This window comes from Athene cunicularia (genome assembly GCF_003259725.1).
Source record: "Athene cunicularia isolate RWA chromosome 10 unlocalized genomic scaffold, athCun1 chr10_part1, whole genome shotgun sequence".
Classification (NCBI taxonomy): Eukaryota; Metazoa; Chordata; class Aves; order Strigiformes; family Strigidae; genus Athene; species Athene cunicularia.
This window is the reverse complement of record NW_020799112.1, coordinates 20,327,484-20,349,753: the sequence shown is the minus strand read 5'-3', so window position 1 is coordinate 20,349,753 and position 22,270 is coordinate 20,327,484. Positions and strand designations below refer to the sequence as shown.

The following is a 22,270-nucleotide window of genomic DNA, read 5'->3' as shown; positions in this document are numbered from 1 at the left end:
CAGGAGAGCATGAGAACACTTACGGAAGGACCGTACTCTACGTGAATGGTATCATGACCGAGTTATAGCTGCGTAACAATTAATCCTGTATATTTTATACAGCATATTCTACACCTACAAATATGTTACAAAATGTTTTTAGAAATATGTAGAATTATTTCTTACAGTCAGGTTTCACGAGTCCTGCCTGAGTGACCTCCATGTGAAGCAGTGGGGACAACTAGTCCATCTTCATTTCTTACTTAAAATTGATTCCCATGTGATGGTATAATTGCAGTATCTCAAAACATAATCAAAACACTAACTTCTGAAAAAGTTTAAATGAGATTTTATGTTACCTGAAAATAGCTGTGCTGGGAAATACTTTATATTTCCAGCTATTTCTAAATGTTGACCTTTGCTGTTTCATGGCCATCTTAGTCATGCCGAAATGGCTTTAATTCTTTTTTTATGGCTTTCAACTATAATGAAGTTAAATAGCTTGTCAGTAAAATGCGGGCAAGACCTGCTAAAATAACAGAATGGGCAACATGAAAAAACTGAAGAGGTGGGTATTCCTCCCCATTTCCTTCTTTGTCCGTTCTGTTTTTTGCATCTCTTATATCTTGGAGTAATTTCTGGCCAAAGCATATGGCTCTTCTGTACTCTCTGCTGTACTGGAGTACAGTTACATTTTTCAACTAACAGGCTGTACCATATATCACCTAGGTAATGCATTCTATCAGAACGTTGTCGGGGCCAGAATGCAAAATGTGAAGCACTTCTTGAAGACTCATGCCTTGATTGATACAAGTTTACTTCTACAAAATAAGTAAGCTCAAATTTTATTTTATTTTTTAATGTTTAATTTGAAAAGGTCACCACATGGGAACACAGATTTCAGAACATGGAGAACAAATAGTCTGAAAAGACAGCAAATGGGATATGGGAAAGCAGTGTGAGGCTGATGGAAGAGAAAGGAGACTAAGGGTCAGTGTTTATTACGAAGTTTCCATATGCAGCCACAATGGATGGTAAGATACTTCTTATGGATTCATTCTGGGACATCTTAACAGTTCTGTGTGTCACCAGGTAAACCTGTTTTAGAGGTCACGGCACAACCAAAACGTTTCCTTATGAATTAAATAAGAAGGAAAAATCCTAAATGTTGTACTTACTTTATTGCCCTGGGAATTGAAATACATTCTGGTAACCCTGGCATTCCCAGCCTGGCGGAAGCATACCAGCTGCTGTGGCCTTGTCCACTCAAACATTCGAACACTACCATCTTGTGCTCCTGTAAGATCTAAGATTGAAAGAGAAATGTTCATTATTACAGCAGTATTTTATAGAAAATGATCAGCTCTGTACTAACAAGTGTGATTCACTTACAGTACTGATGGACTGGATGTGAAGCCATTCTCTTGACGTTATTCAGATTTCTTTTAATAAGCTTCAAATAAATGAAAATTAATATTTAAAAAAAAAAGACACAAACACACTTTTCGATTTTGTTTGTACTACTGCATGGTGAGTGTCCCCCAGTTAAAAAAAGCCTGCCAAGCTAGCATCTATTTGCATCTCATTAAGTTTAGTTGCAGTATAGTAATTAAAGCCTGTTCAGGACAGCTTTTTTAGACATGAAAGTTCAAATAGTGTTGTCTTCTATTATACAAAGAACTCGAGCACACGCTGATGTGTATGCTTTTGATATTAGTCCCAATGCAAAAATTTTATGTTTGGGATTGTTCTGCTTTTGGTTGACTTTTTTAGTTTTGTTTTGTTTTGTCCCCGGAAACTTCAGGACCTACCTCAAAGTTCCCGTGAGAAAGAGGAAAACCTGCTTGTCCCATTATTTTCTAGGTTGCAATAATTCTGTGCCTCAATATAGAAAATAATTCTGTGCCTCAATGTAAGAAAATGCTTATTTTGGCCACGACTTGGTCATTGTAGGCCTTTTATGTCAACATTGAATTAACAGTATGATGGCTAATGCACACGAGGTGTTTCTATTAAATAACATGCTAAAAAAAAAAAAAAAATTAAGTCTCCTGAGCTGCACCCAACAGCAGTACTCACCACACCAGCTCCAGTGCTGGTTTGACCGCTGCCTAACCAGGGCATAGATGACGACGGTTGTATCTGACTCACTCCAAAAGATGGTGCAGTTGACTGAGTTAGAGTTGTGGTAGAACCACGGAAGTCAATATCATCAGAACTGTGAAAGAACAGCAGTATTTTAGAGAGATGTTTCTTTGCTACCAATGCTGTTTGCTTAGCTCACTGTGAAGAGGCTAGTGGCAGTGGGCAGAAGTGATTCTAACGAGACTGTAAATTGGTAGTTCCTGCACTTACATTGCACAAATGCTTTCCACGTGCTCCAAAGCTATCGGTGTTTAACCTCAACAGATGATCCTAAGTGTGGTAGCTCCATGTTGAGAATATAAGCTCTCCTGAGAAGAATATTGTTGGAAGATTCCTGAGCTGTGTGTCTACACGTGTTTCTATTCAGTGGAGTGAGGTACAGGTAGGTGCTTCTGCAGCTGATACATCCACAGTTCTCAGTGCAGTGATGGAGGGGACAGGAATTCAGGCCCTTGCACTGCATCAGCTCCCACAACTACCCTCGACACTGCCATGATGCAACTGTGTCTAAGGCAGCACTTCCTTCGTTAGCTTACGCACCGTGGGATTTTACTTCACTGTGCAGTGCCCAAAATACTCAAACCCCTCAAAGCCTTAGTTTCTCCATGTGTAAAACAGACAGTAATTTTACTTTTGCCTTCCCTCACTCCTTTGTAAAGCAATCTGAAACCCACTGAAGAAGACTAATTAACCTTTTTGGTATGATCCACTTGCACTTAACACAGGTATTCTATATGCAGCCTCACAGTAAACCAATGCTGTAGTATAAGCACGCCAAAACCTACCTTTTAGACTCTCTGTCATATTCTTCCCCGATCCATATAAATGACTGAGCAGCCAGCAGAGCTGAAATATCAAGTTCTTGAACATCATGTGTCGACGCCAAAACAATTTCGTTGCTGTTTGCCTATGCAGCACAAATAGAAAATTTATACTGACTATAATTAAGATCTTTTTATTAGACTTACTGTAGTATTTGAGGTTTACCTTATTAACTGCAAATGCCATTATCATATCTGATTCTTTGTGAATGATTTTTGCTTTTCCTCCAGGGTAGCCAAGATCTGCTTCAACCTACAAAACATTTATGAGAAATTCCAATCAGCATGAAAATCCATTTTGAAGTGGTACATTCAGACCGCAAAAATCTATACAAAATTCATGCAAGAAAAGTTCAGTGGCCTCAGCATTGTTTAGGAAGCTAAACTTTAGACTCCTCATACTCTTGGATGTTCTAGAAGCCAAAAGTTATATTTGAGTATAAGAAACACAAAGTTGTGCGTGTGACACTATTTACAAGGTGTTCACTCATCCCAGTTATCAGGACATCCAAAGTTAATTCACTGATTAGAAGCCTGCCACACAGACTACACAGAACATATAGCTTCTGTTAGTCACGTTAGAGAAAGAAAAGCCAGTTCCACAGAACTTTTAAGAATGTGCTAGAGGTTTGGGAGAAGGGATACTACCTTGTTTTTGTGATCTTCTGCTACGCAGTTTTGTTTGACCTGCTCCACACGATCTTCTACAGACTACATAACATCACACAGTCACAAACACAAAACACATGCACAAACAAATATAAAAAAAGAATGAAACATTCCAAACTAGATTTTAAAGGCCACTCTGTCAGTAAATGATGACAAATGTATTTTTAACTTTTTATAAAAAGGCACAGAAACTAAGACAGGAATCTAAACAAACTCACTTAAAATGTAATGCCTCCTAGATGAACACAAAATGTATGATATAGTAAATAAATGGAGGAGTAATACACACACAAACTCCATACTTACAGGAATTCTTTAAGATACTAAATAGCATAATTATCTCCTATGGTACTTATGTGTTGGTTTAAATTTTCAGTTAGAACTCATTACAGTTGTAACTGGTACAATTCGTAAAGCCCCATATTATATATTACTATATAATATTACTTTTATATGTATATATTACTCATGCATATATACATATACACAAAGTAATACCTCATTTAAATTTCTTTTTCAGTATGACACACAGAAATATTATATGAATACTCAAATTTATATACTTATTACCATTATTGCAAATGTTCTCTTTCTTTATTAGGACAGTATTCAAATACATAAAGGTCTTGTGTAAAAATATTTGGTTCAGTTGATACTTCAATAAACAACATGACAGTCATGTTGATTTAAAAAAAAAAATAAATTCCATACACTGTTAAATGAAAGAAAGGAAATTGAAATGCCAATGAAAAAAATGGAAAGAAAAACTAAAAGAAATAATGAAGAGACTGAGGAACAGTTATAATTGAGCTTTTTTTTAAAAGAAAAGTTGCATCCTTTGTTTACCTCACTTTGCTTTCTTTTCTTTGTGAATATATATCTTATGAAAGTCTCCTGAAGAAGTTCTTGCTTCACAAGAAAATGCCAGAGTCTTTTGGCTGGAAGAGCTGAATAGTCCTTTGATCTGGATCAAACAGAAGAAAAAAAAAAAAAGGGGGGGGAGGAAAAAAAAGGGCAAAAGCTTCAGTGTAATTACAAGTGGACAAAAACCCCCACTCGGAATGACTTCAGATGAAATTCCAACTTGAAGAAATAAAACCCCCAAAGTTTAGGCTCTAATTTGTTCAAGGCAAGTATCAAGAGATACTTTGTTCTTGCATTTTACTAAAATCCACATTATGTTACTGACTTCCAAGTACTACAGTTTAATCTGCTGACTTGCATTTATGTCTGTATTTGCACTCTACTAAAACTGCATTTATGTTGAATATGCTGGCCCTACAGAATTTCCTTACGTATTTCTTTCAGTATTCAAGAGAATTCACAAATATTTGGCCAAATGAATATAGGAGCCGAATAAAACTCATTGCCTCAGAATTGAGGACAAATATTTCTAAAGCAGCAGTGCATGTTTGTAGGGATATTGTAATAAAATGCAGCATCAACCGTGCAAATCCAAAGTCGTACATAGTAAACCTAAAGTTGTATTTTAGTATATTGAGAAAAGCAAGCTGGTTTTGAGTGGAAAACATGGTTTACTATCTGCACTGGAGGATACCTACAAGCATGATATTGGTCTAAACACAGCTTTACAAGGACCATACTACAACTCTTTCTCTCCTTCTCCTCTCCTGCCATCTTATTATGTAACTCTTCTTTTGTTGCTGAGGTAGGGTGGGAGGCAGCTGCTGCTGGAGGAACAGTGAGAGGGGTTGAATAGGGTCTTCCCAGCAGCAGCTGGTGCCCTTGATTTGTGGTCCTTCAAGCCCCAATCTTTCCTCTTATTTTCCTTTCTTGCTGCAGTTGTGAAAGGTGCAGCAGAGTAAGGCTGCTGCACGAGACAGCTGCAGAAGAAGGAACAAAGGGACATGGGAAAGTGGTTTCTGTAAAGTATTGGCTAGAACTAGATCTAGCCAGTCTTCATTTGGCTCTTTAATTTTAGGTGGAAATACGCTTTACTATTTCTAGGATCGAAGAATGTGTTTTTGCTAGGAAAAAAATACTTACTTGAATGGTGTGTTTTCAGGTTCAATCATCGCTTTATTGCGGAGAATAGCTGGTCCTGCACCTACACCCAGGTCACTAGGATAAGTGTTGATGTAGTTTGGTGGTGGGCCTTCGAACTGGTCCATTCTATCTTGAAGAATCTGTTCCCAGTGTTCCAAATTTTTTATTACAGCAATGCCCAATGGTGATGTTACAGGCAAATCTAACCAGAAATATATTAATAAAGTAAGGCTTACAGAAAAAAAAAAATTAAGTTACAGTGTGTATAAAAAAAACAGACTAACACAACCATCCAAAAAAGAAATCTTGAAAGGAAATGCACTTGTTGGCAATCGTAAAAAATAATGTATTACATGATTGGAAATTAAAAAGAAAAGTCTGGCAGAAAGCCACTTATACAGAAGGCTAAAATGTAAAACAGAATTTAACATACCAGTGAATTCCAGGCCAGCAATGGGAAAGAAGTTCTTAATATTGTGCAGAACTAATTTTACCATTGTCAGATGCAGAAGAGCCCAACTGTACAAAAAGAACAGATTTAGTTGTGTTAAAACAACGTTAACAGAGTTGTCTGCAGAATATTCTCTCCTTCTACCAAATACACAGATTAGAAAAACAGTGTAGATGGTTCACTAAGGTTTACCAGACACACAGAGAAAGCTCTCAACTTTGCATAGCTTTAAATATATCAACTATGCAATGTAGGGGTGCTTGAGGACCCCGTGCTGTAACAGACAGTATCCCCTTCTCTCTTGTACCAATCTCAGATTATTGTAGTCTTCCCCCAGATAAGAGTGTGCATGCCTGAGCCTCTGCAAGACTGTACAAACCCCCTGAAACACCTCTTGAAATTCTCCGTGAAATTGTGATGAATACAGACAAGACATTACACTGGTGCTCGCAGCAGAAGCTTTCACACTAAACGTCTCACAGAAGTTAAAGGTACAGATCCTGTACAGGACAGGGGTACAGGACTAATGAGAGACATGACCACATAAAGGAGCCATCACCTTTTCTCCATCATTCTATTTAATCTGCCACTCATTCAAAAACTAAACATCATGCTTGAATAAGTAGTCCAACACATCATTCTACAGCTGGCATTGTGGCATCTCTTTGTTTCTTAAAAATGAAGATTGGGGGGGTTTAATTTATTTTTCCCCTCTCCAAAAAATGCAAACCACACAGCTTTGACTTCCTAATCCTGCTTTTTTAGGCAAGTAAATGGGGAACTGTTACTGTGATAAGAATTTGTCACTTCTGTAATCCCATTGCCACAGATAAATCTAACCACATTACTTACGTTATTTGACTTAAACTGGACTCTGCAGAGGACCTGTATTTTCCTTAATTTGGAACCAAAGGTAAGCACACAACATAATTATTCTAAAATAGTGACAATTTCTGCTAACCTGTAAGAATTGGCATCTTTGTGTTCCTGGATCTGTACATCGGAGAGGAAAGCATCATCCTCTTCCTCATCACTGTGAATGCTTTCATCAGAATCATATATAACACCGCTGTCTGATAGCGGCAGAAATGGCTGCAATGCAAAATAAAACTGTGCTATAAAAACAATTTTCCAATCTTAATATTCAGCTCTTATTTTGATTGTAACTGTTACAGAGTTTAAATGACAACAACTTAACCTATAAATAAGTTTCCTTAAAACATAAACAAGTAGAAATTGGAAAAGCGTTAATCTCTATTATTGGCAAGAGACACATTTTAAAAGTTAGATAATAGCCTTGTAGGCTCTTCGTCTTCTACCATGAGACTAATATTCTGCAGTTTACTATGAAGGGCACTCAGAATTTTCAGAATTATTTTTGTCCTTTAAAACTTAACAGAGAAGAAACTTGCTTTTATGAACTGTAACTTCTCTTTTCCTTTTTAAATTACCTTTGCCATAAAATAGTCCCACATGCTGAGCTCTGGAGGGATAAACTTTTCCTTGTACGAGGGTCTTTCAGCAGGTACAGGTGGTGGTACAGTGCTATCTTTTACTGGTCTTCCTGGCACTAACATCCTCATATTAAACCGACGGCGATGTTTATCCATTTCTTCTGATGGAAGAGGTGGTGCTAAATTCAGGTAATGTGAAAAGCTAATATTAAAATTGCATCTTTAGAAATGGGTGTATTTTATCATTAAAGGAACTAATTGCTACTGATTCAGAAATCAAAGCCAGCCTATATAAAGTAAGTGTAATCTTGCAAAAAATTCACTTGTAATAAATTCAGTAACTGTGACATTTATACATTGGATATGTCAAGAGAAATACATTTTATTGTCTGGATTAAATTCTCAGGAGATGCAGCTTTTAAATAAAAAGCTTTTAGCTGAAAAATTTCTCAAGAGAGAAATTAAGAAATTTGGTTGAGAAATACAAGTAATATATAAAATCTCACTAAACTGCAAACTGCACAAGGAGCAGTAGTTATTCAAAATATAAGCCATGGAATTCTTAAGATAGTATAGAAGATTTGAATAGAGACAGGCTCTTTGACAGCTAAAGTTTAGTTTAAAGTGTTATGATTTAAAACGTCTTAATAGTTATCAAAATATTAGTGTGGAATTTGTTTTTCAAAGTGCTATTGGTCAGGCAACGTTGAAGATCACACTTACTTTATCACAAAGGAGCTAGATATTTAAAAACTTTTTAAAAAAGCCACTACTAACATTCATCTACACTGCAAGATTTTACAAACCTTCATTACCATCCTCTGAAACATCAGAAGCTGTAGCAGCTTGTAGGTCAAAGGGAAACAGAATACATCTCAAATGAAGACAGGACTGTAAGTTATCCGTATTAACATCTTGTGAAAAGAACTGGCCTAAATGAGTTTAAGTTATTCCACGAACGATAAATATCTGTTGTGCATACTTATAATGGTGCATTGCCTTATTACTGTTTTGGTTTATATTTCAGATATAGAACATTGATTTTTTTGCAATAGTTTCAAGCCTATCGTTATTGTGAAAGTCTGTGTGACATGATTTTAGAGCGTTGTTGCAGTGTGAACTCTATGACAAATGGTTGTATTTGCCTTTGTCTCCAGAGCCTGAATTCAGTCTCCACTTTTGCTTTTCCTCAGGCAGCATATTAAGACATGGCTCATCTGTCTTTGCAGAGCTCCTGGTTTTAGTTGGAGTTTACATATGCATGAACTATTTTTCTGACAGATGAAGTTGATATTTTTTTTCTCTGTGGCCTTGTGCAAGGTGAAATCGTATCTTGCAGTAGAAATTGGTTTCAGAAATACTGTTTCCAAATCACTGCAGTCTAACAGTAACACCGATCTCTCACATACAAAAAACCATAGGTGCTGACTCTGATTTATACCATCTGTTTTTTCACTAAAAAAATAATAACTGAAAGTCCTGAAAAGTATTACAAGTAAACATTTAATCCTGATATCATCAGCTTTTATAGAAAATTCAAAATGTGCTGGTTGCCATTACAAAAAACAACTGCAAGACTAATAATTTTCTGCTTTTTAATTAAGGTAAGTTTTCTTGTCAATAGATGGTTAAATTCTGCTTGCTTGTTTTTGTCTTTAAAAGGAAGGAAATCTCTCCTACTAGTTTACTAAAAGGTATAAAATGTAAATCATTAGTATGACCTTTAGAAAACAAAGTACCTGGAATATTTTCTGACTGTCTTCGAGGTTTTACAAGAAGTTTCACTCCTCCACCAAAAACAGCAGCCCACATTCGACTGTTCAAAGGATGGGCTGCTAGTCGAAATAATTCATTACATGAATTGGTTGCAAGGGCGTGTATAAGGAGACTCAGGTAGACAGCTACAACAGCTTCACAAAGGAGGATGTTTAACTTTGGTTGATCTTCATCCTGAGCTGAACTTAAGAGATTTATAAGTGAACTCACACCTGCAAAGAGAAAAGAGGAAAAGCTTATGTTAAATGAGTAAGAGTACAAATGGAAAAAAATGAAATGTTTCACCTCTACATTTTATGTTAAACACATACTAACAACTACATGACACTTTTATTCAGATGAATCATACTATGTTTCTTAAAATAATAAAAATTAAGATTTTAAAAAGCCACCTTGGGTCTGGGACTTTGGGGTTGTGCCCCTCTGCAGCTTGCCTGTGAAATTCCAGCACTGTTTCCACAGCTGACCTCAAAATACTAACTTCATGCTCACATGTTGGAGCAGTTGTTTTGATGGCTATACCAAGTAAAGCCGAGATGTAAGACAGTACTGCAGAAAGAGCTTACAGAAAGAGCTTTGCTGGGGGGTGAGGCAGACTGGAGGGAAACATTTTAGGATTATAGATTATCAGTTTATTGAGTTTTTCCTAAAGATCGTGGTCTCTTCTTCAAGCAAGATGTTTCCCATATAGAAAACTTATTTTTATTTGTTTTGATATGTGAAAAAGTTAAAGGCTGTTAATAATTTGAAAACTAAATCAGAAACACTCATCTGTCCTTGATCATCCATCATATTACCGGACAGTGAAATAATTTTTAAATGTGGAGCTGGTCCTGTGGTGCTAAAAGTAACCTTATTTTTGTCTCACCAGGCCACTGAGCAGGAGATGAGTTTGGAGTTGCATGCTCTTCAATACTTTCTGTCCTCAGTCTGCGTCGATCGCTCAGAAGCAGTCCTTGATAAACCATCCCCGTAAACTGATTTGCTTCTGTTTGACTGCTAAATACAAATTAATTTTTTTCTGATGAGAAAGGATTTTTAGAATATGTTTTTCACAGAGTATAGTGTATATATATATATATATATACACACACATGTTTTGGGTTTCAATTAGAAAATGCAACATTTAAAATTCCGTACGAGGAAGTCAAGAATTGTATGATTTCATGGTGTACAAAACATTCTTTTAATTAAAACTTTAAATGTGTCCATGTGGCATTATCAGTTTTAATGTGTGTAGCTCTAGGTATGAAAAAGGCTTTTTCAAAAATTTTTATAATGTGTTTGTTCTGATGAATTTTTTAAAATGTTTTTTACAACATTCTCTTCCAGTTTGGAATAAAAACTGACTGAAATCTGACTTCAATTAGGCTCACATGTTTCCCCTGCATCCCTATTCAGCAATGAATGTGCTGTAGAAAACAGCATTCAAATATTTTTTGGAAGCATTGCAAGTGAGAGTGACACCAGATTTTCCTATTATTTATTGGAAAAAAAAAAAAAAAAAGTCTGAATGATTTTTGTAATTTTATCTGTGTAAAACTGATCAGACATCTCAGTGCTAGCAATGTGTAAACTGTGTAAGTACCTACACCTCTACACAGATATTTATTCCCTTTTTTAGACACATGCATGAAGAATTTCCGATTTGGATACATGAAGTACTCCAAATGTAAGAAAACGTCTGGTTTTACCTGTAGCTGTGGCTGTCACATAGTGCTTGATAAATAGATGCAGAAAGTGAAGCTGCTAAAGAATGAAGTGTGTACACCTAAAATAAAAAAAGCCAATAAGTTTTATATAAAAGCTGTGTAAACTACAATTCTTTCTAAACAGCACCGGAAATGTCTTCATTTTAAACCAAGTGCAGGAAATAGTAACGTGACTGAAAGTTTATAATATAGTACTTTGAAGATCACAACTGTTTGCTCAGGATCAGTTGAACGCAGTCAAAACCTCCTAATATTACGTCAAGATAATGAACTTTGTTCTAACAAATGAGTACACTGAAGGAGTGATTGAGTAGGTCCTGTTACGATAATGAATTTGATAGAATGGTTCTTGGCAGCTGTATTCTAGAACACTGCAGTTCGGTCTAGTAGTTGCTCAGTATGCATAAAATACAAATGTTTGTGTAATCGTTGGTTTATCTATACTGTCGTTTTTTACCTCAGTTATGTGCTTATAAATTTCCAGGAGTAACAAGAATAATACTCCAGTATTGCCTCACAATGCAACAGAAACACTCCAGTTGTCAAACAGAAGAAATGCAAGAATTTCTTAGAAAGTCCAATGAAATCCACAGTGTGAAGAAAATGGTACTGTCAAACTTAAAGATGTAAACTTTTTAAAACCCACTCTAGTGTTCGATTCCATCTTTTCCTACCATCTTTCCATTTAATCAAAAGTTAGACCTTAGATTAGAGCTATGAATTATGTAAATAGTTGGGTTTGCAGTTAGGAGGTGTCAGCTCTTCTTCCTGAATTCTCTTTTAAAACAAAATGCATGTGAAGTATGAGTTTTTAGAATAAGAAAGATGCTTGCTGTAGCATAATGCAGGAAGGAAAAGGAGTCAACGGATAAAAGAGAGAAAATGAGATGTAAATAAGCTTGGGTACAGTTTTAGAAACTTAACTGCATTGCAGTGGGACAACCCATTTAGTTTCCTAATTTTTCCCTACTTTCATTTAGTCAATAGAAATTCAAAATGATTTAATGAATATGAATACTGATCTAAATGTACAAAATAATGATTTAGTTTCTTACTAATTAACTGTGTCAGACTCAGGCTCTTTAGCTTTTTTCTCCCCTCTATTTACTGAATCTGAACAGAATTTATTCACTCCCAAGTATGGAGTCAGATAAAGTAATTTGCCAAGATTCCTTAAAACCCAGTACACTTGAGGAAATTTGCACTAGAGTAACGTTCCTAATATCTATATTAATAGGTTATAACATAACTTACAGTCTCCCATCTCTACTGTCATTAATCTCCCTACAGGATTTAACCAGACCACAATGACAATGATTAGTAGTTTTGAGTAGTTTCCTGAGAATGACTAGAATTTGGATGAAAGGGAACGAACCAGATTCAAAAAGATGTCTGAAAGCAAGTAGTTAACTAGCATTTTCACCAGACTTAAGGGAGAAGGTCAGTACTATGAAAGGGTAAGTGCTGAAAAGTTAACTCAAACTTTGAGTCAACTTAAACTTTTTTATTTTTTGCATGCTCGCTCCCCGTTTTAGCAGTTCCTGAAAGCTGTTCATTACCTTGACATCTTCGATATTCGGATGTGGTGGTGATTTCATCTGCACAATAGTGTAAAGGATATCATGGATGTGGTTGTTTAAATACAGCACAGGATTAGCTATCACAGTTTTTGTGGATGCTATGCTTGCAGAAAGCAACGGTAGTGTGGTGGGTAATGGAAGTGGAGATTGAAGCTGTTTTACAGTAGTTTCCTGTGGAAAAGAAAAGACTGTATTTAAAATTACTGCTTTTGAGGAAAAAAAAAAGTTTTAAAAAAATTATAATTTTGCATCTTACATTTTTTTCCCAGGGTAATTTATCTTCTTCCACTGTTGTCTACTCCATACAGACAAGATTTTACCATGACTGATGTCAAAAGTAAGTTCTTACTATAACAACACGGATCAGACCAAGTTTGCTGTAACACTTTTTGATTTAGTGCAGGAACAATATTTTTATGTAATTCATTAGGAAGCGTTGGGATTGTCTGGTAAACACTAACTAAAAATGCACTTGTAGTAGCGTAAGTTGACATGATATTCACTGGTCTGAGTTTAACAACAGAGGTCAAATTTGCATTAATCTCAGCTTTTCAAGTGGAAACAAACAGAATGTTTTTTCAATTCTTAAAAAGTATGTGCTAAGTCTAATACCACCAAAACATTTGTCTACTGCTCCTATTTGAAATTTGAGAAACCTGGAACTAGAGCAAGCTAAATGACTTGCCCAGTATCAGATTATCTGCTGTAGCTCAGGTTAGTCTTTAACATTTGCTGGAAAAGATCTCTTTTTGTATTAAATAAATGTAGAAAATGCAGTAATATAAGTAAAACAGGGAGCACTGCCCTGTCTGACTTGGTATTATTTGTTGAGCCTTGCAGCTAAGATCCCATTCCTTTTAGCTCCTTTACATGATTTGCAGAGGTGTAGGGGATGAGATTTTGTCTTATTTTAGCAACTGTGCATTTATTATATAGGTACCCAGAATATTGTGATCAAAATTATAATTTCATTGGAACAACATATAATGCTGCAGCTATAATCTAAACAGCAACATTTATGTTCCATAACTACAGGTAAGCTAATCCTCAATGTTATGTAACAGATTCCTAAGAACCATTTAATGAGTATGTGGACAAGCAGCACATTTAAATACCAAGTTCCTTCTCCAAGAACATTAAAATGATCTTGACCATTAGACTTGCAGACTTAAGAAGCCTCCATCTAGGCACAAACTTAAGCATTTGACAAAACTGTCCAGAACTTGTGAACAGAAATTAATTCAGTGTTTTACCTGCTGTGACTCTTGCAGCAAGAACTTCAGCTCCATTCTTACAGATGCTAAACCACCACCTTGTGCCCCGTGAAGACTACAGTAACTTAGAAAAACTCTTAAAAGAGCTTGGTTCTTCTGCAGCCACCACTTTCGTCTCTCAGCATGTTCTCGTTTCGCCTGTAACCGACGTCGTTCTATCTGGTGCCGTTCATACGAACCAATGTCTGGCTTATCCATAATATCATCGTGATCGAGTAGATCCCCATTTACTTTGGTATATGTTTTACAATAGTCTTTGCCCCCTGCGTCATGGTTGCATATTTCATGCATAGCAGCAATCTCTTTTTCAAGCCAGTTGTACAGCTGAAATCTGAGCTTTCCTCCATCTACTTCATAACCAGTAGCCAAAGTCCTCAGTTCAGTCATAAGGATCTTCAGACAGGCTCTGAACTTCAGTTGTTCAGCAATAACATCAACCTCAGTGTCTCCTGCATCAGAAATCTCCCCGTGTGGTGTCTGTGGGATGTTGGTGTCTGAGGTTCTCTCACCGTCATCATCTCCACTCTTAGAATCAGATTCTGATTTTTTCATCATTATACCAACATCCTTGTCCTCTTCGTCTGACCCATTTTTGTCTTCACCCCAATCAAGAGTAAGGGGCTCATCACTGAACTTTACTGCTGGTTGACTCCAGTCAAATTGTGCTGAAGAATCAACAGGATTCTCCAAAGCAAAGGAAGTTGAAATTGGCTTTGACCAGTCTATATCAGCACTTGCAGCACCATCCCCTAGAGCTTTGGAATCTGAAACACCAGCCTGCACTGGAGAACTAGATGAATCTTTCTCTGCAGCTACAGCAGACTTTTTTCTTACTTTTGGAATTTTGGAAAGGACTTCAAGAGCTAGTACAGGGCAGCCCACTTTAAAATGAGCATTTGCAGTAGTGAAGAATAATTTTCTTTCTATAAGATTAATTTTATCAACAAAGCTTTTCTCAGTTTTTAGACCTAAGGTGGCCAAAGTCCCTTCAGGTGAGCTGAAGTATCTTCGGATGAGCAAAGGGTGGGTCCGAAGATAATTGTAAAAACTGAATACCACAGGATTGCACGACTTGACGATAACTAAAGAATTAAACAGATAAGGACATCTATTGAAAACGGCTTTAAAATGGTATTACTTTGGTTTTGCAGTATTTTCTGCATTACAGAGACTTGTCAAAACACAAGTTTTGAGTCCAGTTGATAAAACAAAATGAAATAATTACTTACTCCCCACAAAAAGATTAAAGGTATAAGAGGGATGAATAGAAAGATACTAAATTATCTCATTTGCCTCACTGTTACATTCCACTCAGCTAAGCCTGAAAAAAAGGTGAGATGACTGGCCAGGTAGAGATTTCCCCAAGGGAGGGAATATGCGACAGAAACTTATGTAGCCACCTGTCACTTAACATTAATCTCAGAAGAGGCAGGACAGGAAATCCTGCTAGAACACTGCTAATTCTTAGAAGCAAGAATGAGAATTTAAGTCCACTGGAATAACGACTAGCCAGCATTCAGTAGTAGAGGGGTATCGTGGGGAAGTACCAAACAAAAAGGGCCTCCTGAGCTTATCTAACAGCAGAACTAAATTCGGTATTAGGGGGCTGGAGACAAGTCCTTGGAAAAGATTTTTTTTAAGAAGTAGAAATTGAGCAGGCCAGTACGTAAGTCAATTAATGATTTCAGCATAATGGCATCTCAGGAGAAAGGATTGCAAGCACGTACAAAAAGTATTTCTCCTTCTCTACTTTGTCTTAGTAAGTTTGTCCCAGACAAATAATATTTTTCCCTTACCTGGGTTTTCATCATCATCTTTAGGTGTTTGTTCCAATAACGTGTCCAGTGCTCTAGTGTAATCTTTCATTATCCAGTATGCAATGCTTCTCAGAAATGGATCAGAATGCAATTTAGTACAACTGAACCCAGCTCCATCCTTAGAGCAACCCAAAATCTTTTCATAAAGAATGGAGGTGTATGTGACAGAAGTTTCAAACTCTGATTCGTATAAACGAGCAATAACCATAGCCAACTGGATGTCTTCCATTTTCTCAAGGCACACCTATGATAAGAAGTGAGGAAAAGGTTGCTTTAGGAGGGTAAAGTAGTTTTTTTAAATAACAGTGAAGTGAACAGTGATGTAGGTTTACAGAACAGATAATTTTTTAGTATATATTCATCTTAGGGACAAAAATGTGGTAACTGATATGTATCTAAGTAACATTTTCTTCTGTTTGGAAAAAGGTGCACTTTCTCCTATTTCAGGAATCATTCTATGCATAGCAGTACATCAGCAGGTCAAAAATTAATATGGCAGAAGATAAAAATGCTTTCGTTTTATTCTACCTAGTAGAATAAACATAACTTCAAACTTTAATGTTAATATATCACTGGTAAGATATTCTTCATATTGTCTCATCTGCAGAATGACATCTCTGAGGAAAATTCTTTATGTTCTCAGGTAAAGGCAAACATACTGCATATAAATAGGCAGGATCCCTAAAGGTTCTCTAATTTCCATTCTCTCCTGAGAGGTACTGCTTCGGTTATGATCCTGCTCACAGCTCTCGCCTCCTTTGTGGCAGGCAACATCACAGCTCCACTAAAAAGGGATCCTATGGCCACTTCAGAAGAGAACTCTGAATTTTTTTTTTTATTTAATGTAGCAACAATAGGTCATGCAGAATAGCTGGAGGCTGAACAGACTGTTACAACTTAACTGTGCTGATCAGAGAGTTTTGCCAGAATTGTCATGACTGGTATTCCTAAGAGTGCTTCCACTGAGGACTGATGTATCTGAACAAGGATTCTGGCCTTGAGATCAGCTTCCAAGCTGCTTTTCACAGATAGCATGGAGGTAAATGGTATGTCTACAGGGCACAAGGGGGTCATGTGTGGACATACCATACCATCTGTGGTGCCACAAGTTTTGAAAACATCAGCAGAGCAGAGCTTGTAAGGATGCAGTGACATAGGTCAAATTAGAAACCGAAATTTAATTTCTCAAAAGTCAATACCTCTATAGCATCTTTCAGTGAACCTGCTAGCAAGAAAAACGCAGCTGATTGTTCAAAGCGTTGTTTTCCCAACAAAGCAAAGGCGTTTTTCAAAGCAGCTTTGCGCCACCTATCTTCACTGAAGTTGTGGCTGAAAAAGGCAGTCATCTTCTCATCGTGCTGGGACCTGCACAAAGAAATGCATTACTTATTTTATAACCTTGGCATACATTCACAGGAACAACATCATTTTAAATTAAATTCTAATCTTGAATGAGTTCTGCTTTGCATTCCCAGTTCAATTAAGATTTAATCAAACTCAGAGTTAGCAGAACTCACCTAAACAGACCCCACACCACTGCTTTTTTCTTCATAGCAAGGTAAAAAAGCGCAGCATCTAAGGCATCATTGTTCCTCTGGAATGAAGCTTTTGCAACCTGTAGTAAACAAAACCTACTATTATTACTGAAAATATAATTTGGCTGCTTTTAGCTAAATAACGTACATTCTCTGTCAGGGAGGATGGTCCAAGTGGCTGTATTATTTCCACAAAGCAACAATAATTTTTGTCAGAATGTTTTATCCGTATGTGACAGCTCTCATTACGCTGTAAATGTTCTTAAGCAAAGCAGCACTACTGCAGATATCAACCCCTCTCAACCACAAAGGGACATAACAAATATGCAATTAAAAATATTTTCTTTGAAAGTGATACAGGAACCCATACTATTATGTGAAATTCCTCTTGCAATCCATTATTTACATATAGTTAAGGTAATAAAAATATTTATTTAATGAACACTTTGGGTTTTGTGTAGGATTCAGAGATATAATTGCATTGGAATTGGAGTACTAGGATAATTAAGTTTTGCTCCTGGATGTTTTGAGTGTCCTGTAACTTTTTTAAACACGTGTTTAGAACAGATGACTTGGAAATTTAGGAAACTAGTAAGTACTTCTGTTCCACAGACGTTTCAGAGATTGCTCTATTTATTGTAATTCAAAGCAAAAGCTGGTAATTATTCAAATCCATCAAACTTCAAGTTACATGAAAGCTGAAATTCTTGTTAAAGCAAGAATTTAAATCTTATTGGTAGCAACAGGAGCCAGTTTTAGATATTATCTCAAAAACATATTGCATTTTATCCATTATTAGACCTCCCCTAAGAAAGTTCTGCATGCAAATGAGATTTGGTGTTATTTTGGCTTTACATAATATAGGTGCATATTTCTATAAAATAGTCATTTTGTGACTCTACAGAAGAGTAAAACCTGATTTTATTTCTATAGCATTTAGCTTGATTAGATACTGCGTTTAGTTCTATAGTACTCCATTAAACATACAGAATTTGCAAAAGACCTTTATATAGTTTTTACTAATATTTTGACATATATTTGTTAAATAAAAGCCACTGAACTCAAAGCATAATTCCCTGTTCAATGTACAGGTATCTACTGTCTCATATATCTGAAAACAAGATGGTTCTTAAAAAAAAGTAATTAATCTGTAACTGTAAAAGTGGCAGGGGGGAGAAATTAAGTGCTTCCGAAATAGATTTTCCCTAGATCAATTGTATTATACCACACTACTGAATAACAAAATTTGTAAGCCAGGACTGCCAACATGAGTTGGCACAGAAAAATTAGTTACAGAGTCCTCTGGCTGGGCCTGAGTACAAAGGAACCTGCTATATACAAGTCACTGTGTGTATCTGTTAGAGCTACAACTTGTAAGCAATCAAAAGTACCTTCTCAATGCACCTTCGGAGTGTGTTGATATTCCTGACCCACCAACCAATACCCATAGCTCTTAATTCAGACCACTGTGGGTCTCCCTTCTGGATAGCAGGAATCATATTGATCAACTCCTCCTCAGCCTCAGAATGAAAAGCCCATGCAAAATGGCAAGTAGATAAGCCTAAACAGTAACATAATAAAATTCAGAATAGTGAGACTTGTTAATAAGCAAATGGAGTATGTCAGAGTTGCAAAGTGGGATGTCCAACCCAAGAGTTAGGTAGATCTGAGAGACTGTTTCCCTCAAAAGGAAGTAGAGCTGCTAAAGGAACAGCTGAAATATCTTTTTGCTCCTTAGGGATGTCCTCAGTGCTTCTTTCATCATGTTCCAGTACCCCATTCATACATGTACTGGAGTTACATGGTGAAAGACTGAAGGAGAAATGTTCTGTTATCAGAGACAGACCCATTCTGGGCCAGAAACCTTTGTTTAGGTGGTTAACTAACTTTCCTGCATTTCACAACAGCATTTACTCAGATTGAGCAAGGGAAAAAAACCTGCTGTGAGGACAGAATAAAGTCATCTTTAAGGTAAGAAAAAGCCATGCTCATATGAAGCAGTATCTTAATTCCTCCAGCAAAACCAGTGAAATACATACACAATCTGTATGTTACCTGGTTGGGGAACTTATTCCTGCCTCAAACTGAACGGGGCAGGAGCTACCTTCTGTTCAAGCTATACTTTTTGCTTAGTATAGGGAAGCCTCTACTAAGCCTCTGCAAGATAAAAGCCTTAATGAAATACGTATAATCTAGAATTAATATGCAGATAATCAAAATATTGTAATATTATAAATCAAAATGCTGTCAGCTCAAGTGGATCAAATTAAATCAATCCTTCTCTAAGAATTACCTTGGTGAAGCAGCTGAACTCGATACAGAGGTGGGAGTGATGTCAGGAGGCAGGTGTGCAAGCGCATAGCCAACAAGTATCGTAAGCCACATTCATCTAAGGTATCTCTTCCTGTGAAATACGAAATACTCACTTTTGAACATACAGGTGACCACAGGAGGTATATATACATTTCCTCATACACTGCATATGATAAGTTGTGTGTTTCTGAACTTGCTGAGAACCTGAACTTACAAGTTATTTATTATATATGAAATACAACTAGAGACTGATATTTAAGTGTTTCTCTTTCTTACTGTATCTACTCTGAATAACTGATGGTAGCTTTTAGCTTTGTTATCCCCAAATACCCAAGGACTAAGTTTACCTTTGCTTAGAACAAGAATGTTAATCCAGTAATATGTCAGACACTAACCTGAATAATTCTTATCTCTGTTCTCATCTAGTTCAGTGCTTGTCGTGGCCACGGTGTCTGCCAAAGCTACGAGGAACATCTGCTCCAGTCGAGTGAGGCCTGGCAGACTTGAGTGCATCAGGTGGCTTGAAAGGACACTGGCGTGTTCTCGGCCAAAGTAAGTTGGACCATACTGAGACAAATTAATAACTTTGGATTTACTCTCCCTCTTTTCAGGCTCAAAATCAATAAAGTCTTCAGTTGTAACAGGCTGAATCTGGAATAGATCCGAGTATTGATCCTCTGTTTTTCTCTTAGCGTGATCTTCAGAGCCCTGAGGTATTTTAGACGTTTCTTCAGAAACATAAGTGGCATCTTGATCCGCAGCAAGCAGCGCGTACAGCGGCAGTGGTGGAATGGAGTCTATCTCTGTATAGTCTCGAGTACCATCTTTTCCAGCTGTGATGGTATCCTTTGCAGTACTACCACTCACACTAATGGTGCGAGAAAGATGGCGTTTAGGACCAGTTCCTTCTCCAGCTTCTGTATCTTTAACTATTGCAACTTCTCCTGCAATGCATTTAACTAAATGCGATAGAATGGCTTTGGCTCGGCGAACTTTCCCCAAATCCATAAGTTCTAATAACTGGGTCGGATGATACTGGGGTAGAGTAGGTGAAAGAACATGAGCAGCTTCAAAAAGGCCCCCATCCTGAATTACAGTTGGAGTGCCAAAAACATCATCTACAATACCTGCCCCATCAATTACACTGGTCTTCTTTGCTATCAAGCTTGTTTTGAGTGGATCTTGTGTTGTTGAGTCTTCGGTGGTAAAAACTTCACTTTCTCCATCACCAAACTTGACAGCGTGTTTCCACTGGGCATAAACATGCATTTCACAGTCCATTCCCACTACCAGTATACCATCTCTCACCCAGGACAGAGACACAGGCAGTGAAGGAGTGCCATCTACAGATGATACCAAATCAATTGATCTAAGCAACACCCACTTTGACTTGATACCTTGTTTTATGCTACCACCTAGTGGTAAAGTAATGACAGCTACACCCTCTTTGCTGCTCGTTTGATCTGTTACAATTCCTGAAAGCCTTCCGTACATGAAGATGTTGGCACCAACTCCAACTGTCAATATATGTGAACCATCCTCTTTTGATACCCAGTCCAAATGCACCAAATGCTTGATACTGGGCACCAGGTATTTGTCTTTATTCAAAAATGCATCTGATTTACTGTAAACAAATAAATTACTATCTACACTGACCCTTGAGTCAAGTACACTTCCAACCTTAACTAAGTCATCCAGATGAATTGTCTGTTCCAAAACCCATTCTGATCCTCCTGTAGACTCACATTCAAGTATACAAACATGCATGGAAAATTCTTTGGAAATGAAACCATTATGCTGTACGGGTTGTTTGTATGCTACTGCAAGACGTCCTGTGTAAGAACAGCTCACGGCAACTGGCCTTCCCACTATGCTCACTGTACTGCTGTTGTCTTCTCCTTCATCGTTCATTAAAGGCCATTTTCTCCAATGATATGTTTCCCTTTCTTCATTTTTGCTGTTTAGGTTTGTCTCTACAGTACATCTCCAGAACCGCACTCTGTTGTCTGAGCATGATGTCACTATCAGATACGGTGCAAGGCAGACTGGGTATATTGATGAAGAACTCAGGTGACCTGAAGTTAGAACAAACATATTTACTTACAGTAATATAAAGCAGAATGCCTATATGAATAAGGCAGACATACCACTGTCTAACAACTGATAGGGAACTTTACAACGTGGCGTTATTTTTCTAATTTGGAGTTGGGTAAGGGCAAATGTGTTAAGACTGATAGCAGTCTTGCAGCTTGAACATTACTAATCATCTGCATTTCTTGTCACTATTCAGAGAAGCTGGAACTGAACTTATTCAGAGAAGGCTTTTTAGAATGATGAGAGGAATACAAAGCATTAGTCAGATGAGACCAAGGAAGTTAAAATTGGGTTCCTATAGTCTAACAAAATGAAACCGAAGAGGGAAGGGAAAAAACAAAAAGACAAGACAGACACAGAAAGATAGACAAGAATTAGAAGGTGTAAGTGCACCAGGTAAAAAAAGCACTATATAGCCAACACATGACTGCTGGCAGATGAACAAGCAGGTATAAATTGCTCATTAATAAATTAAGGCTAGAAGTTAAGTTTCCAACTAAGTTTCAAGAGCTTTCCTGTGGGGACCCGATACACTTACAAAAGGGTAACATGACATGGACACAATGATTTGAGAGTGCCTTTTTAGTGCCATGTTCCCTGTATCAGTACATCAGAATGGGATAGGCTGAGGAGATACAATCCT

At 37.0% G+C, this 22,270-nt stretch overlaps 1 protein-coding gene and 1 long non-coding RNA gene across 10 annotated transcripts in view; one reads left to right on the top strand and one right to left on the bottom strand.

The window, feature by feature from the left end:
* DMXL2 (Dmx like 2) overlaps window positions 1-22,270 on the bottom strand; it is a 45,447-nt gene that overhangs the window by 5,681 nt on the left and 17,496 nt on the right. For 2 of the 6 annotated variants that reach the window (XM_026856230.1, XM_026856227.1), the window contains 23 exons: window positions 19,929-21,608; window positions 19,514-19,624; window positions 18,612-18,781; window positions 17,203-17,300; window positions 16,885-17,050; window positions 15,665-15,929; window positions 13,848-14,950; window positions 12,574-12,765; window positions 10,997-11,073; window positions 10,171-10,301; window positions 9,266-9,514; window positions 8,333-8,371; window positions 7,524-7,705; window positions 7,034-7,164; window positions 6,055-6,140; window positions 5,622-5,823; window positions 4,461-4,578; window positions 3,594-3,656; window positions 3,112-3,198; window positions 2,910-3,031; window positions 2,059-2,197; window positions 1,372-1,432; window positions 1,158-1,285 (listed from right to left, as the gene is read on the bottom strand). In XM_026856230.1, the coding sequence (XP_026712031.1) occupies window positions 1,158-1,285; window positions 1,372-1,432; window positions 2,059-2,197; window positions 2,910-3,031; window positions 3,112-3,198; window positions 3,594-3,656; window positions 4,461-4,578; window positions 5,622-5,823; window positions 6,055-6,140; window positions 7,034-7,164; window positions 7,524-7,705; window positions 8,333-8,371; window positions 9,266-9,514; window positions 10,171-10,301; window positions 10,997-11,073; window positions 12,574-12,765; window positions 13,848-14,950; window positions 15,665-15,929; window positions 16,885-17,050; window positions 17,203-17,300; window positions 18,612-18,781; window positions 19,514-19,624; window positions 19,929-21,608 (5,600 nt within the window). The remainder of the gene's footprint in view (window positions 1-1,157; window positions 1,286-1,371; window positions 1,433-2,058; window positions 2,198-2,909; window positions 3,032-3,111; window positions 3,199-3,593; window positions 3,657-4,460; window positions 4,579-5,621; window positions 5,824-6,054; window positions 6,141-7,033; window positions 7,165-7,523; window positions 7,706-8,332; window positions 8,372-9,265; window positions 9,515-10,170; window positions 10,302-10,996; window positions 11,074-12,573; window positions 12,766-13,847; window positions 14,951-15,664; window positions 15,930-16,884; window positions 17,051-17,202; window positions 17,301-18,611; window positions 18,782-19,513; window positions 19,625-19,928; window positions 21,609-22,270) is intronic. The other 4 variants (XM_026856231.1, XM_026856228.1, XM_026856229.1 and 1 more) reach the window with 3 other exon arrangements.
* On the top strand, window positions 12,337-21,344 carry LOC113484085. 4 transcript variants are annotated; one of them, XR_003399153.1, is made up of 7 exons: window positions 12,337-12,471; window positions 12,864-12,931; window positions 17,682-17,811; window positions 19,508-19,614; window positions 19,960-20,085; window positions 20,226-20,374; window positions 21,232-21,344. It is a non-coding gene; the product is annotated as an uncharacterized LOC113484085 (long non-coding RNA). The 4 variants fall into 4 exon arrangements; XR_003399154.1 differs by lacking the exon at window positions 17,682-17,811 and having other exon boundaries at window positions 12,337-12,454; XR_003399155.1 differs by lacking the exon at window positions 17,682-17,811 and having other exon boundaries at window positions 19,508-19,594.